At 46.3% G+C, this 17856-nt stretch overlaps 1 protein-coding gene across 1 annotated transcript in view; it reads right to left on the bottom strand.

Moving 5' to 3' along the window:
- Nucleotides 1-17856, bottom strand: part of LOC119436001 (FACT complex subunit SPT16-like) — a 116858-nt gene that overhangs the window by 7147 nt on the left and 91855 nt on the right. Inside the window, exon 24 of the mRNA XM_037702722.2 lies at nt 11001-11069. Coding sequence (XP_037558650.1) covers nt 11001-11069 — 69 coding nt within the window. The remainder of the gene's footprint in view (nt 1-11000; nt 11070-17856) is intronic.

Below are 17856 nucleotides of genomic sequence, written 5' to 3'. Positions count from 1 at the left end.
TAGACAAAATATACAAAAAAAAGAAAAAGAAAACATGTCTATCAAATTGTATGCCCTGCAAAAGTCTGTCACAATTTGCAGAGATATTTTAAATGTTTTAATCATATAGAGTAAAACCTCGTTAATTCGACCCTCGTTAATTAGGAAAATCATATAATTCGGACTTGTCCTTTGGTCCCGGCCATCATAAGCATTATTCAATGCAATGAAACTCTCGTTAATTCGGACAACTTTCGGAGCTCGGCGAGTGAGGAGCGCCACAAATGTGCACCACCAAAACAGCGCTAGCGTCCAACCGAAATGAACCGGCAGAGTCTGCATCTTCGCATCACATAGTCATCAGCAGAAATCGTACGTTGACAGCAACGCCAGAACGCTTCGTGCCTATTTATTCCTTTAAAGCCTTTATTCTTGCCTTTACAGCTGTGGACAACACCGCGTGGCCGCAGGCTTTCACCATTGCGTAGTCGCCATCCAACGCTCCTCCTCGGCTCAAGGAAGTGGATGACAACGCCTAGCGCCAATAGCAAAGTTTCTTCTGCAGCCAGTTGCGGCACAGTAGTTTCGTTTTGACTCGGTACACATGTCAGCTGCGTGCCTAAAAAGCTGCGTAGTCGCCATCCATGATCATATCGATAGTGACCACGGTTTCGTCCGCAGTTGCAACTCTGTGCGAGCGTCGGCCACGTCCCTTCAGCACCGCAAAGTCGCCGTTTATAATCGCGTCGATAATAGCCGCGGTTTACTCCACAGCGGTTGCGGCAAACAGTTTCGATTTGACTGGGTGCAAAGCTGTCAAGGATGAAGAGCACTGGCTACATCGCGATGGATGGATGACCTGCTGGAGATTTGCTCAGTGGCGAAAACATAATCGGGATGTTTGTGCAGTAGTGCAAAGTGCATAGCAAATGAAGGCACGTGCCACAGCCGTGTTGCAAAGGAAGTCGCAAGGCCTCGATCGTCGCTGCGAGGGCCAATGAGTCACAAGATGATGAGAATTTCAGCTTCCGCTCTGCTTTTGTGCAAAATAGCAACAGGATTTTCTCATTCATTCACTAAATAAAAGCGTGTTGATGTAATAGGCATTAGCTAATTTTCTGGATACCCTCGACAATTCGACATCCGGTTTATTCAGACTTTTTTTTTTTTTTGATCCCGTGAAATTCGAATTACCAAGGTTTTACCGCAGTTAATTTTTTTTTTTTTTGCTGCCAAAGCTGTGTTTACTTCAAGTTAAGTTTTTGCAGTGCACTTAATAATCAGTGTTGCTGCAAACAAGACACAATCGAAGGAGCTTGCAGATCTATAAAATCTGCAGGAAAATTTAATGCTTTCAGCAGCCAATGCGGAAACGATGTTGCGAGTATGAACACTATTGTTTCGGTGATAAGCCTTGGATTGTGCTACAAAAACAGGGCTTCCTAAAAATTTGTAGTCGGACTAAAGAACTTCAGCAACTTATATCAGAGAAGTGGTTGTTTACTTGTTTTAGATTTCTCTGCACCTTTTGTCATGCATAAATACAGTTCAATTTGTGTAATTTTGGCTGAATCGCATTTGCACATATATATAGCAACAGATGGGCCAAACTCAACCTTTGTTGATGTACTAGCAAAGGCCCCCACATGAAGCAGTGTAGCATGTGTGCACCATTGATATTTTCCTGGGTGTCTTCATTTTGCTGCCCTGATTACCCTGGATTGTCCAAAACAGCACGTCAGCGCTCATTGGCTGAAACCTACTTAATCTGTATGAAACACCCAGACACAGCATAAGGTAGTGCAGCACTGCTACGGCTACCACTTGCCACAGAAATATTGACAAAAAGCACCGCAGTGATTAAAGAAATTCATTTTCTCTTTAAAAAAATTTCAGCTGCAGCTGGAAAGCAGCCACAAATTATGTACTTCCTGCCCCGCTAGGACTAAAGCCCCAATAGCCCAGTTGTTCCATGTCTCGTACTAGAATTAAGCATTCCAATTTAAAGCCATATGTAAAACCAGTGCTGGGCAATATCGAAGATACTATCCTTAGATACGCTTTGGCTATCTTGTATCTGTATCATCATAAGTCTGGCAAGACGTGTATCAGTATCTTTAACTGAAGGAAACTACATTCTTTTAACGTTCCGCCAGAACCCTCCAGCGAGGCCAGACGATGAGGTCTGCACGTCCCTATTGGTGGAGCATAGTCATGTGGTGGCACTCATGGAGTCTCAACAAAAACAAGCCAACCCTTTGTTTTCTTGACATTTTGCTCGTAGCCACCGTACTGTGCTGTGTACGCCAACCCGTGCGTCTTTCGTGCTAATTCTGATTCCACTACAGTGTTGTTATCAAAGTTTCTCTTGCGTGGTGCTTTGTTATGAAGTCTGAAGAATGCAAGAATGGGGTTGCCTTGCGTCTAGTAGTTGGCTTTCAAACATCAGCGATTTGAAGGATCTCGTGGATGCAAGTTTTACTGTTGTGAACCAAAGCGTGGATAGCACTGCTTTTGGGAAACTTGTGCATAAGGCAGCTAATTCGTGCACATGATTGTTGCTCGCATGCTCCAAAAGCAATTCTTGGACTACGTTACATGATAAGAATTCTGCGAATTATGAATAAGCTACGAAAGCTGCACATTACAGATGGACTAGCGCTTGTTTATACAGTCGAATCTCGTTACTTCGAACATGCTTAATTCGAACTGACGCTGTGGTCCCGTCAAAGTTATGTGTATTTCAAGAAGCGAAAACGCTTGGTAATTCGAACGCAAAAGCATTTGCGACGGTTAATTCGAACATACCGTGAACCGACAATGCTCTCAGCAGCGCACCAAATAACGCGGCGGTGCCTCGGACCGGCATTGCTCCGACACCGCCATAAAGCAAAAGCTTAGGAGAGACCCCTTAATGCAGCGGCAGAGGCCCAGTCCGGCCAACGGAACTGCCCCACGCCGGCAAACGCTCGCTTCCCGATAACGACAGACAACGAAACGTCAGGGAGCGGGTTAAGCTGGCGCCGGGCGCGCACGGAGACAGTTGAAGGGGAGGGAGCTGAGAGAGAGGGTAAGGGGAGCCACCGAAGCCACTGCCACCGACGCGGCGGAGTTGCCAAGGCCAAATCCGTTTCCCTGCCGCCCTCCTCCATCCCCTTCGACGGTCTCCGCGCATGCCCGCCCGTCGCGCCGTCGCCATCCGGCGCCGTCTGCTCCCTTAAGTTTTGTTTGCTGCCGTTATTGGGAACCAAGCGTTGGCTAGCATGGGCGGTTGCGCGCCACGATATTTCACGATTCGCACCGTTCGTGCATCGTGCTATGGCGCTCGAATACTTCAAAAATACGTCCTTTCTTTAATTCAAACTTTTAATTCGAACAAATTTCTGGGCCCTTCAAGTTCGAATTATCGAGATTCGACTGTACATAATGAAAGTTTGATATGCTCGATAGCTGGTCGCCAAGCAGAGCAACTGACTGCAATCAAATACAAAAGCAACAAGCAAAAACCGCGGACAGTGCAGCGTATAAAGAGCTTTCATGTTAAGCCGCTAAATCAATCCCAATAAATTGTTTCAGAATGAAAATATACCTCGAGCAAGAAAGAAAAATTATGAGATACTAACAGATGTTTCATTCAAATGAAACAAGGTTGGTTGGAGTTCAGAAAATTCCAAGCAAACATTTTTGTGCATGCAGTGTTTGCTGCGACACTATATAGATATGTAATAAATATTGATGAATGTATTGAAGTATCCTAAGATACAAATGGAAAGTATCGTATCAGATACAATTGCAGTAGTATGTTGTATACTTGTTGCCAGAGTATCTTGTATCATGACACAACTGCAAAGTATCTGTGCCCGGCCCATTGTAAAACAAGCATTCACACTTTGTAATGCTTTGACACGCTTAAGATTGGTACAGCAGCTCTGTGCCTCTGGGCATCAAAAATCATGACGCTATTTACTGACCCGAAATACTGTTTTTGAACAAAGTAACCGTTTGCAATCAAGCCAGTTAACCTTTAGGCTTTATCACAAAGTCCTTAGCACTGGCAAGCGGTGTGAACTAACCACTACACCATGGGTTCTCAAAGTGGGTTCCGCGAGCCACTGATAAATTTTCCGTGGTCCCGCGCTCGCCAATTAAGTGGCTAAAACGGCGAACAAGAAGTGTGCTCGATCCACAGAACTTCCATTACCCATGCCCGAGTGTCAAAACGCACATCACAGCACGTAACGGCAGTGCGTGAACTGCGCAATAAATCCGCAAACAGCTTGTAGCCACCCAACCTTCGAAAACGGGCAGTGCGCCTAAGCTTTTGCACTTGAATCTCGGAGGCCGTAACTTACCAACATGCGCATTTCTCCCGTTTGTAGATAGGGTAGGTACCGATAGCATGCGCACTGACGTATACGTCGGAGGAATAAAAAAATAAATGCGCGGAGCACCACAAATGCGCACCGCGAAACAGCAAAAACGGCGCTAGCGTCCAAAAACAAAGCGGCGCAGTCCGCATCGCCATGGTCCTCCAAGGCAATCGTATGCGATACGTGACTGACAGCAACGCCGAAATGCTTTATGCTTATTTGTGCCCTCAAAGCCCTTATTTTGCATTAATCGCTGCGCCTAACACCATGTTGGCGGCTAGCCACGTGTTTCCCTAAGTTCGTAGTCGCCATCTGTGATTGCATCTGTGATTGCGTCGAGAGTCACCACAGTTTCATCCGCAGCGGTTGCAGCAAACAGTAGTTTCGTTTAGACTCGGTGCGTGCGTCGGCTGCGTGCCTTCATAACTGCATAGTTCACCATACATGATCGCGTCGATAGCAATTGCGGATTCGTCTGTACTTGTTGCAGCAAGTGGTAGCTTCGTTTTGACTTGGTGCATGCGTCGGCCGCCTGCCTTCTGAACCGCAAGGTCACCGTCCATGATCGCGTCAATAACGGCCGCGGTTTCGTCAGCAGCGGTTCCGGCAAGCAGTAGTTGCGCTTTGACTCAGGTGCAATAATGTCAAAGATTAAGAGCACCGGCTGCATCGCGATAGACGGACGATTTATTGGCGACCAGCTCCCTAGCGAAAAAATAACTAGATGTGCGCACGGTAGTGAAAAGCGTGTCTGCAGATGAAGACGCGCGCCGCAGCCCCACGGCGAAGGATGTTGCGAGGCCTTTGCCGCTGCTAGCCCCCCCCCCCCCTTAATCAGTCATGAGATGACAAGAATTTCAGCTTCCTCACTGCTTTTGTGCAAAGTAGAAACAAGATTTGCTGATGCATTCAGTAAATAAAAGCTCGTTGACGTACTAATCATTCAATTAGTGTTTTCTTGATACTCTGGCTAATTCGACAGTAGTTTAATTAAGACATTTTAATTCGGTCAATTGGGGGGGGGTCCTTGACGCTTCATGGAGCTTAGTAGGGTTCCCCGGAAACGAACATGCTTGAGAATCCCTGCACTACACAATACCTAAGTGTGGAACCTTGATTATACGTCCCCCGGTCATGCAATGACCCGCATTTTACGACGGATTCGTTTGGTCCCGGCAAAACGGCCATAGAAATAAATTAAAAACCTCGATTATACGACGCAATTTTGTGCCGACCCCGGCTCACACGACGCCTCTCTCAGTACCATTCGGGGGGAAAAAAGTCCTAAGCAGACGCAGGCTGGCGCATGAGCACACTGCAGCCAGCTGACAACGGGTGTGCAATAGTACTATATTTATCCGAATGTAATGCGACTGCGATTGTAACGCGAGGGGCGACTTTTCAGTTACACGAAATAATTAAAATAAAACCGCAAATGTAACGCGAGATGAACGGAAAAAGAAATGGTACCTTTATTCGAGGAATCGCAATTCGGAAACTTGTTCTTTTCACTCATCATCGTTGTCTGAAGAAGAGACAGATCTTTCCTTGGGCGGTATTTTCGGGCGATCACTTTCGTAGATGGTTTCACTTTCGCAATGTGTGACTCGGCACTGAAAGCGTCCCCACCAATTGTTTCTGGCACTGTCCTAAGCACGCTATCAGCGCCAAGAGCACTGTCGGCCATATACTTTGAGGGGTTCGGTGCTGGGACGAGCAGTCTCACAAAACCGAAACTATCTCCAGAAGTGATCGCCAGAGAATCAAGTCATCTTCCGTGCTGTCGAGCTCGTTTGAGATTTAAGTACTTCTTAAGGAGGGACATGGGTCTTAGGCCCAAAAATTACCCAAAAATCGAGCTTTGCAAAATTGCACTTTCGGATTCTGCATCTATTCTCTTGATCTACAAAGTTTCTTATCTCGTATGTCGATATTTAAACCATAATATATTAATTTTAAAACTAAAGTGTGGGAGATTTGTTTGTTTCTTCATTTTTACAAAATACTAATTTTGCACACCTAGCAATACATTTACTGCGATACATCAGTAGCACTTGCAGATAGAGTAATAATTGTTTTTGCAGCATGAAGCGAGGTGTTTGGAGCACACAACACAGGAAGCACTTTTCCAAGTTTTTTTGTTTTAAGTTTTTAAAATTGGCCTTTTGTGTGGCCAGCCTTTTGTGTGGCCAAATGCATGGCCATGTTCAAAATGGAGTTCATTGTACTATAAAATAAGAAATATTGACCCAATCATAAAAGTGCTTCCTATGTTGCAAGTCTTGAGCTTTCTGCTATTAATCCATGTCATTTGTATATTTTCATGTGGCGGTTATTTTTCTATTGTAGTAAGAACAAAATACATTGTTTTCTTAATTATGTAATGAAATAATGAACATACAGAAAAAATAACTGCATTTTTAGAATCAGGAGAAGAAACTAAACAAGCATGCGAACATTTATCAAGTTTGATTCAAAAATAGGCGAGGATAGCTCTAACCACCATATCCCCCCTTAAAAGACCGCACAAACATTTCATTCAAGGTCATTACCAGGCCACTTCAGGTTCCACAGAGCCTTTCCGACTGGTCTGGCATTTAAGGGGGGTCGTGGCTTTGAAAATCAACTTCCTGATTTCTTCATGCATTTTGATGAAAATTGGCACAAATGTTAAGAATGTCTCCCTGATACTTCCATAAAAGTTTCAGAGTGATACCTTGAGAGAATTTTATTGAGCAGAATTTTTCTCGAACTTTCTGGAGGGCCTGGGGAGCTTAAAAAATATGATGGAAGGCTCGTTGAGTATTGACTGCATAGCTCAATGCCTGCTGGAGGTCGTGACAGTTTTACTTTTTTTTTTTTTCACTACACAAATTTTTTAGATAGTCATTTTTCAAGTTACCTTTGCACCAAGCACACTTTCGGGGTGAACGAATAGCCACACCATAAATTTATAAAAAAGTCAAGATAAAAATGCGAGACTGTCTCGACCTGCACTGTAGTCCAAGGAACGTGACAAAAAAAAAAAAAAAGAACACAATCAAAATAGGCTAAACGGTAACGAAGAAATCAGCTCCAGAAACTGAGCAGAAAGGCGAAAAAACTTGAGAAAAAGGCTCTCAAAGTTTCACCTTCTCTTCAATTCTCCAAAACCCACCAAATTTGTAATCTTTATGTGTTTTGTGATGCGGGGCTTCTTGGACATGTGGCCTCTGGTCTGCTGTGCCTTCGTTCTGCCTTTTTCATGTTTTTATGGCATTCTTTACTGCTGCTCTACAAAGAGCATGGTGCCTGGGTTTCAAACCAAGTGAGGCGCAGAACTATGTGGGCATAAATATACAGCAGTTCTAGCATTGTACCTGCAGACTGCCTCATTGACAGCAGTCTCTCGTACAGTCAGTGGGACATTGTTTTCTTTTGGTAGAATCGACCATGTTACTGAATGAAGGCTCTCAAGCAGCATTCTGGATCATCTTCCATTGACAATGGCTATGGATGTTAGGAGAGCCACTGACAGATAGGCAGCAATACAGCTGCTACGTGCTTCCCAGCCTGTACTTTTGTATGATGCCTCACTTCTGCAGCCAGGTGTCTGTGCCAGCCCAAGTGGCCTAGTGCACAGAGCTTATGATGAGGTTCTCTTTATAAAGCGGTGGTATGATAGGTATTGGTACGAGATATCGTGGCAATACGATAATAGAGTCGGCACGCGATGTCTAAGTCGCAGGTCTGAGGTGCCGATGTGTGAAATGCCTGGTCGCAGGTCCAAAGAATAGACGCTCGGCGAGCTCAATCGAGCAGTCCGAGGTGCCGACGCGCGAAATGCCTAGCCGCGGGCTCGAGGAGTCAACGCTCACGATGCCGACGCGCGAAGTGCCTAGCCACGGGTCCGAGGAGTCGACACTCGATGAGCGATGTGCCGACGTGCGAAATGCGTAGCCGCGGGCTCGAGGAGTTTACGCTTGATTAGCTTAGCCACGCAGTCCGAGGTGCCGACGCGCGAAATGCCTAGCCGCGGGCTCGAGGAGTCGACGCTTGATTAGATTAGCCGCGCAGTCCGAGGTGCCGACGCGCGAAATGCCTAGCCACGGGCTCGGGCAGTCGACGCTCGCGATGCCGATGCGCGAAGTGCCTAGCCGCGGGTCCGAGGAGTCGACACTCGATGAGCGATGTGCCGACGCGCGAAATGCCTTGCCGCGGGCTCGAGGAGTCGACGCTCGATGTGCTTAGTCGCGCAGTCAGAGGCGCCGACGCACGAAATGCTTCGGCAAGGATCCGAGAAGTCCGCGCGCGATGTGCTTGATCGCCGAGTCGCAGGCGCCTACGCGCAAAAGGCCTAGCCGCGTGTCCGAGGATTCCGTGCCCGAAGCTTGGTCGCGAAGTTCGCTCGCCGATGCTCTGAATGCCTAGCCGCGGGTCTGAGACGTCCACAAAAAGCCGGATCGGCCACGCTACTGCGATGTCCGCGTAGCACCCGTTTTAACACTTGTCGAGATTACGAACTTTCCAGAGCTCGCGAGGAGACCGCAACAAGCGGTGCAGACGACGCCATCGCGGAGCGAGCACCGGACCAATGGCGAACCGCGCTGGAGTCGCGTGGCGGGCGCGGCCAATCGGTGGCTCCGGCACGACCTTCAGTGATTTGCTTTTTGTGTGCTTGTTTCTGTATGGAGGAGATAGCTGAAGCGGCAAATTTGAAGACGGAGAAATGCACTTTCCATGGAGGAAGGAAACCCCAGGAGAGGCCCTGGCCAGCACGAGCGTATTGGAGAAAGTGTGGCGGAAGTCACGTGCTGTTTTTCGCAAAGGAGCACTGGGATGGGTACCCCAAATGTCAACGTTGCCATGACAACCGCGCTCCTGAAGCTTCGCTGCTGCTCTCGGTCTCTGAAAAGTGAGATAAGATTTTTCCGCCGGTGTCTTTCCCGCAGCACCTTTTGTTCGCGAGAAAAGCTGACTTTGGAGTGTGGTGCGTAAGCTTGAAAGCTGTGTTTTGGGTCTGTGAGTGTGAGTGTCGGCCAGCAATAGATACACTCAAGCAATCACGGCGCGGGTCTTCGTCGTCTTCTTCAACGTGCCACGGAAAAACACAGGAGCGCGTCTGCTTCACTAAACCTGCTACAGAAGTGTCGTAAGCTTTGTTTTGACGCGCGTCGGCAGCACACACTTCCGGCCGCTCGTAACAATGCAAGTTCAAAGTTCGCGCCCATCTGCTCCGGCGAGCTGCAGAACCCCTGATTGGAGGCGCAAAGAGAGGTGGCACACCAACATGGCTGCACTTCCGGCTTCAAAAAAGTGACGTCAGGGCCTCTCCTGTTTTGTTTCCTTCCTCCATGGCACTTTCCAACAAGACCAAGATGGCGGCACTCGGCTGCGCCATTCCGGAGATATCGTGGCTTGAAAAACGCCGTTCTTTCGCGATTTCCGCGAAATTTTTCAGCACTTTGGCTGATACAACAATTTTTTTAGAGGACTTCTACTGGGTTTTCAGTGATGATATTGCGGAATCAGATAAAATAAGAGTTATAGAAACTGAAAATTTGATTTTCATAAAATCTCATTTTTAGCCATTTATTCGCGATACGAAAGCCGCGTCGCCCCTTAAAGAGGGCCTGCCGCTGGTCCTGCCATCCGCAAACCGTCGACGTCTCTTGAAGCGGGCATCATACCGAATGCGCTGTGTCGCCATAATGTCGCAAATGAACGTAGTTGAACCGCAAAAGCCCGTAGGGTATTGCGGCATCGTAACCAGGCACAAGCACAGCGAAAACAGTGTCGATTGCAATAAAAAAAAATGTTTCGACTTCAGTCGACTTGTATATGAATTGGATCGAGACAAAGTTGCAGGTTGCTAACATAGCGCTAGAAATTGCGGAATTTAGAGCATTTGTTTTAAAATGGCCAATTTTGCTGTCATACGACTGCAACACGAGGGTTGAGTTCAAGCAACGAAAATCATTAAACATATGTGCGTTACAATCAATAAATATGGTAATTTCTTTATAATTTAGTCTACCTTCCTTGGAGCAGTGCAGGTTCATGTCACGGGCTTATTCAGGCGGTCTGTACCCGTTTTTTGGGCAAGACTGAGCGTCCCTGCTCATATTCTTAGTTATTCGATTATACGATGGTTCTGCGTGGTCCCCTCAAAGTTGTATAATCGGTGTTTCACTATCTACATTTCATTCTTCAGCATGAATACAATGCCTTTTGTGCACAGATATTACTTAATGACTCCAACTTAACAAGGTAACTACTGTTGACTTATTCACATATGACATTGGTCATTCTAATCTTAATTTTGACTGCAAGTTACACAAGGCATCTATGCTTTTAGAGTCGAACCCGGACATATCGAACCCACATATAATGAATTATTGTGTATAACGAACAGCAGTAAACTCCCCTTGAAAATTCTTGAACATCATTTTTGTTTTATACGTCAAATTACCTATATATTGAACTTTTTTGAGATCCCCTTCAGATTCGATATATCCGCGTTCGACTGTATAAACATTTGTTTGAATTCGATTGTTGGATAATTTAATACAATAATGCATGCCTCACAAGAGGTGCAGTTGATAAATGCCACACATACACTTCTATAACAGCTACATTATCAAATGAGACAGACATGACAGCATCTCCCACCTTCTCTAGCTTCTTCTTCAAGCTCAGACCAGTCTTTCCCACTCTCCTCGCTGGTGCCAAGCTCGCCACCTGTCACAAAAACATAAAAGCAATCGTACTGTAAAAAAGCATGGGCATGTGAACTGTACTGAGAACCAACCACACCTTTTAGGTTCCTTAATGCCAAGCTAATGATCGAACAAGCAAGACCTCTCTTGTACATTTCAGCCAGTTTTTAGCTAGTTGATTTATTAATTAAGCTTATCATACAACACGGACTATGAGAGGAGCCGGTTCTAGAATAATTTGGCCACATGAAGTTTTTTGATATCCCCCTCAATCTGCACTCAAGCACTTTGGCATACTGTCTCATAAGAAAGCGGCAGCTGAGGATCAAACCTACCTCCTGCTTAGCAATATAATGCCATAGTGAATACTACTACCAAAACAGGGGTGGGACTGCCCAAAGTCATTTTGGAGCAATTTTAGGAGCAAGTAAAATTGCGTTTTGGAGCAGCTTGGAGCTGAGTAAATTTCATTTTGGAGCAGCTTGCAGCAGGCCAATCTGAATTTTGGTGGTATAATGAAACATGGCAGTGCACTTCGTGAAACCACGATGAAACAGAAAATAAACCACCACAAAGCGCGTAGTAGAAGCACACTTTGCTTATAGCTACAGCTTACTATAGAATATGCAAGAGTGTTTGGAGCGGCGGCACGGCGCATGTTTTCCTGTAAAGCGGAAAACATCAGTGGAACTACAATCGAACTACGTATATATTCCCACGCCGACGCTCATGATGATAGCGGAAAATGTTCTCAATATGCAGTCCAATCGAAGCTAACATTATTTCTGGGTCACAATATGTCACTGCAGACCCAGAGAGCCGCAATCAACCCTGCGCTGGTATAACGTAAAACTATTCCATCTGTCTTTTTTGCGATAGCAATGATATGGACACTCCAGGCACATCTCTGCCTTCGTCGTCGCCGTGATGTTCCGTATAAAGTCTAGGGGCGATAACATAGTCGCCGCCCGCCATATGTACGACTGAAATTGTGCGAGGGTGAGCCGACGATGGCGGCTCAATTTCGTGTGCTAAGGGAGGAAAACGCAGAGGAAGCGCACAGCCTTCTGTCGCGCGCAAGGCACCGCGTGGGGAATGGAGGGAGGGAGGGGGGCGTTCTCCGGCGGCTGCTGCGTATGGCAATGCCGCGTAGGCCCTATCTTGAAAGTGGTCTGCGATGGGGACAGAGAGCGAGTCCTCATAGCTTCGTACGCACTGTGTTTTCACCGCTTACTTCGTGTTGAAGCGAGAGGGAGTACGAAGGTCAATTAGCTCGCTGCTGCTTCCGCGCTTCCTCACTCCAGCGTTTATAATGCGAGTTTCCGCGGTCATCGAGTGAGATGTGTTCATGTTTGCTTGTGCGCGCGTGACACCATGCTTGTTAATTAAGTTAGTAAGCCAATGTTTACAAGTTTATACGGCCGATAAAACTACTATCCTTACTTCGTATAGCTGTCTACTGATGTGCTATCACAATCGATGCTTTGCCCTTCGGGGAAATCTGTGACTTCTTATTCCAAATCCGCTATCAGCCCTTCGCGGTATGTCAAAATGGCTCTGGCCTCGCCCATATGGTCATAAAAGCAGATTGGAATATTTCTATGGTATACTGACCCTGTGGATAGAGACGCCCGCCTGCTGAACCTGCTGCAGCCCGTGCCTCCCTATATTATCTAGTTCGCTTGCAGTGCCCTCAGCCTACTTTCTGTTGTTTTGTGCCTCAGCTAGGGAGAAAATAAGCATCTTTATTATGTAAATGCAGCTTTGGAGAGGCGTCCTCATTCCAGAATGCCTTGAGCTAGGGCCGCGTCCTGGGTCCTCGCAATCAGCAACGGCTGATCTTCGAGGTCGGAGCTGGCCAAGGCTCTCTCGCAAAGGTCGTTAGTGTGGTAAGGGTTTGGAGGATTTGGTGGTGCCTCTCTGCAATCCCCTACTATGTGCCTGAGGAACCCGGGCTCTGCGCAGAAGCGGCATTGCGGAGAGAATTATGTAGGGGCTAAGAGGTGATTTCTGGTTGGGTGGGGGAATGTATTAACTTGTATAGCTCGGAGGAATCGCTCCTGCTCTCTAGGTAGTGACTTGTATGGGGGTGCATATGTTCTGCGGGTTAGCTTGTAGTGTGGTGTGATGTCTTGGTACGAGACTAGAGGGTGCATGCGCTCGGGTTCAGATTCCTCAGCGTTGGCTCGGTGGGTCAAATCTCGAGCCACGTGGCTGGCGACCTCGTTGCCAGGAATGTCGTGATGAGCTGGCGCCCAGATGATCATGACTGATCTGGTTAGCGGCTTGACGATCTTGCGCATAGTGGCATGAATTCTGCCGCTAGCGAAGTTGCGGCACGCCTATTGGGAATCGGTCACTATGACTTCAACTTCTGTTTGGGAGAGTGCAAAGGCTATGGCCGCTTCCTCGGCCCAATCAAGCGTATTCTAGTACACTCTAAATACAGCCGCCCTGGCCGTTCCGACAGCAGTGACAACAGCCGGAAGTGCCGAAAAGTAGTGTTATAAGTGCGAAAATCCTGAGAAACTGCACGGGAGGCACGTGATCGGCTGCACTCTTTTTCGGAGAATGAATCTGCTCTCTGTTCGCGCAGCGTGTTTTCTGTGTTTGGCGCAGTAATCTTCATTTGTATCAAAATGGCACAATTGGCGCAGGAGTCCCACCCCTGCCAAAATAGACTACAGTAGACAGGGTTTGTACAGAACATTAGACTCAAAATACAAGGACAATTCAAGGATTTCAAGAACTCCAAAGGCCAAAATTCGAGGGGGAAACAAACCTTCATGCAGCTAAGCAGCTGAAGCTTTTTTAGGTTGCCTTTCGAAGTTGACTTCCCCATTTTCAATTGCCTTCTAGCATGATGATTAATAGTGTCCGGCTTCAGCCAGATACTCGTCACGTTAAAGCCAAATTAGAAACTTACTTTCTGCTAAGCATTCCTAGAACCTAAGGCTTGAAAATGGAGCCATGATAGCTGCGATTTGAGCAAATTAGCACAACAAAAATACAGTCAAACCTCGATATAACGAAGTTTTACTTGCAGAGAAAAGCTTTGTTAAATCAAGGTTTCGTTAATTCAATATAGCTAAGATGAGGAAATAAAAATAGTTTGTTACATCGCAAATTTCATTAAATCGACGTTCGTTATATCAAGGTTTAACTGTGGTGGTACAACTTCGTCACACTTCACTGGGCTTCGTCTAACCCCACGACAACAGTGGTAGCTTAAACAAGCCTGCCGTTCGTGACTGGGACAGGCCACAATGCATCGCTTAGAGACACTGAAAATAAAATATCTAGGATCGTTTCCCAATAGACAGTGCCCATGGCATAGCCCTGATGCAGAGATTATTGCTTTGAATGTTCAAAGGTCGCCCCCAACCCCATTTTTCAAGGAATTCAAAGTGCACATTTATTTTCAATGAGTTTTAGAGGCCCTTGAATCTTTTTTGAATTCTAGAGCTTTAAAGGATTTCAAAGAGTTGTACAAACCCCCAGTAGAGCCTTGTCAATACTTTTTGAAACAAATGAGAGTATAGAATATCCAAATAGAGCATCTTTAGCAGTATATACTGTGGATGCTTAGTGAAATTTGTACAAGCCAGCAAGATATCAACAAGGGTCTACTGTGCAATTAACATTGTAAAATTACTGTTGTTTAGCACAAAAAAAAAAAAAAATTCACAATGTCAGAAACCATTTTCATTTCCTGATCCGAGTTCCATTGAAAACTGTTTTTTTTTTTTTTTCAATGTAATGAAACCGTCACACGGTTTCAATTTAACGAAGTATTAAGCGCATAGTTGGGGCATGGCTTGTATGGCCAACAAATCTAACAAAAATTTCAAGAATATCGGCCAAGGCAACAATTATTTCAAGTGTGTTTCCACATGTAAGTTGGGACGCGATAGGGAGGAAGCAGCACTGTGAAATTTGTAACTTTGGCAAACTCGCGGAATTGCAGCGGCTGCAGGGTGTGCGGCAGCTTACAGCGCTTGGAGAAACATGAGAGCTGAGGATTCCTTCTGTGCAAAGGGGGATGGGGAGGGAGTGAATGCACACACATCGGCCCTCTTCCCCTAGAGCACAACTCCTCCTCCCGTGCTGCGGTAAGTGCAAAAGATGAGCGGAGACAGTTGGTGCTTTGATGCACATTGTGTTCCCACGGTTACAGTGTCGCGTAATCTCACGTTTCGGAGACATGGTGCGAAGGGTTCGCTCGCATTGTGACAGCGAGGGGGCAGCGTTGTACTCTGGCATCAGTTGCGTACTGCGCAGTCGCGTGGGCCATATTTTGAAAGCGATCTGCGTTGGGGGCAGAGTCTAGACAGTGTAGGTGTGTCAGTGGCTCGTAGCTTTGTGCGTGCTGTATGTTCTTGGCACTCAGTTTGCGTTGAAGCGATAGACAGCACGAAGTTCACATCGCTTGCCGCTGCTGCAGCGCTTCCTCACGCCAGCGTTTTGACAGCGAGTGTCCGCCGTCATCGAGTGTGATGTGTTCATGTTTAGCTATGCGCGCTGGCACTATGCTTGTTAATTTAGTAAGTAAGTGAATATTTCCATGTTTATACGGCCGGTAAAACTACTGTCCTTACTTCATATAGCTGTTTAATCTGCTACCGCAATTGATGCTTCGCCTTTCGGGCAAAACAGCCTTTTTTTAAGCCTAAGAATTGAATTTGTGTGCAGTTCACCACTTCTCTCATTTTTTAATTTTTCCCGTCCCTCGGCTTTTCCCTTTTTTCTTTTAACGGTCCCGAAAAAAACATATCAGCGGGGTTCTACTGTATATATATATATATATATATATATATATATATATATATATATATATACACACAGCAGAACCTCATTGATACGATACCATTCCATACGATTTCTCAGCGCCAACGTTCGCGATCGAGAACACTAAAAATGACAGTTGAGTTACTTTTTTTTTTACCAGTTCATACGTTCTCAGAAAACACAATCTTTCAGCAGCAACGTTCAGTACATCTCTAAACTGCGATCGTAAGACATTTTCTGAAAACAAAAAAATGCTTGAGGAGTGTGTGCACAATCAAGAATAGTAGCCACTCGCTGCACCAGCTTCACCACAAGCTCCTCCGCCCACTGCATGTGAAAACGCCGGCATGCACTCAGTTTGTTGCTGCGGTACCAGCAAATCTCCTCCCTGGTCGTTGCGCGCCGCATTCACAGCTCTTGCCGCCAACCCTATTGTGATAAGCATCCTCACCAATCTGTTTTACAGTGCGTGGGGGTAGTGCCATTGGAAATGTGCTGGACATTTTAAGTAGGCAATAACCCAAACACCGCATGCAGGCACTGTGATGAGAGTGTCACTCCGGTGGCATCCGACATTGCTTACCAGGTTGATTTTGTGGTTTGCTGTCGCCGTTTTAAACATTACAAACTAGGAAAACAACAAAAGGCATTTTGGGCCGCTCAAGCCCCACCAGCTCGACGCACGTCAGCGCCTCATCCTGCAACGATTCGCGAAACACTTCACAATACCTAAGGCCAACTACAATTGAGTCTGTCAACTTTCTTTAGTTACTTCGGATTGTATGCTTTTTCTCGCGTTTGTTTTCCACAGTGTATGAACGAGATTCTACTGTGCGTGCACGCATAAGGGGGGGACTGTAAAGAGCAAGGCGCCCCAACAAGAAATCTCCAGCAGCCCTCTGCAGGAGAACATAAGGAAGATGCTTGAGGCGTGTTCAGATTAATAACAAACTTCACAATCATTTGCAAGCATGTAAACTGTAACCAAAGAGCAGCCACACTGTGGAGATCAATTAATATATTGTTTGAGGCCCCTTGCGTGTTGGAGATAAGAACTCCTGTTCTGACCTTTGAAAGCTATGGAAAGCCAGCATTGTTTAGTCCATGAAGTGGTCAATCAAAAGGCCACTAATGAGCAACACCAAGTTGGTTTAGTGTGGTGTATTTTTTTTCATGACTTGATTTCTATTTATTTGGCAGAAGAAGATTAGCTATTGGTGGACAAAATAAGGGCAGGGCCAAGGTTTCTTATTCTAAATTTCACTCCTGAACCATTTCGCCAGTACGGTGGGGTACCGTATTTACACGATTGTAGGTCGACCCATTTTTTCAAATTTGACAATCCAATGTTGGGGGGTCGACTTAGAATCGAAACCGAACCGTGTACCGCTGGTAGCAGCAAGAGAAACGAGAAATCAGGGGCGCTACGGCGTGGTTACAACTTTGCCCCTACGTTTCCATGGTTACGGTAGAAGCTTAGCGTATTAATTTACCGTATTGCATACATTTTGATTGCGCGCACCACGAGCGCACGGCTCTTGTGGGAGCATCGATCATGGAAGAGCCGCTATTTGGGGGGTATGGTAGTTGGCGGATGAGCCGTCGTTTGGGGGGTATTACCGTATTTACACGATTGTAGGTCGACCCATTTTTTCAAATTTGGCAATCCAAAGTTGGGGGGTCGACTTAGAATCGAAACCGAACCGTGTACCGCTAGTAACGGCAAGAGAAACGAGAAATCAGGGGCGCTATGGCGTGGTTACAACTTTGCACCTACGTTCTTATGGTTACGGTAGAAGCGTAGCGTATTAATTTACCGTATTGCATACATTTTTATTGCACGCACGGCTCTTGTGGGAGCATCGATCATGGAAGAGCCGCCGTTTGGGGGGTATTGGTAGCTGGCGTAAGAGCCGCCGTTAGAGGGGTATTGGTAGCTGGCGGAAGAGCCGCCGTTAGGGGGGTATTGGTAGCTGGCGGAAGAGCCGCCGTTAGGGGGGTATTGGTACCTGGCAGAAGAG

Source organism: Dermacentor silvarum, chromosome 1 (assembly GCF_013339745.2).
Source record: "Dermacentor silvarum isolate Dsil-2018 chromosome 1, BIME_Dsil_1.4, whole genome shotgun sequence".
Taxonomy (NCBI): domain Eukaryota; kingdom Metazoa; phylum Arthropoda; class Arachnida; order Ixodida; family Ixodidae; genus Dermacentor; species Dermacentor silvarum.
Note: the sequence above shows the minus strand (reverse complement) of the source record. Positions and strands in the feature narration are given on the sequence as shown.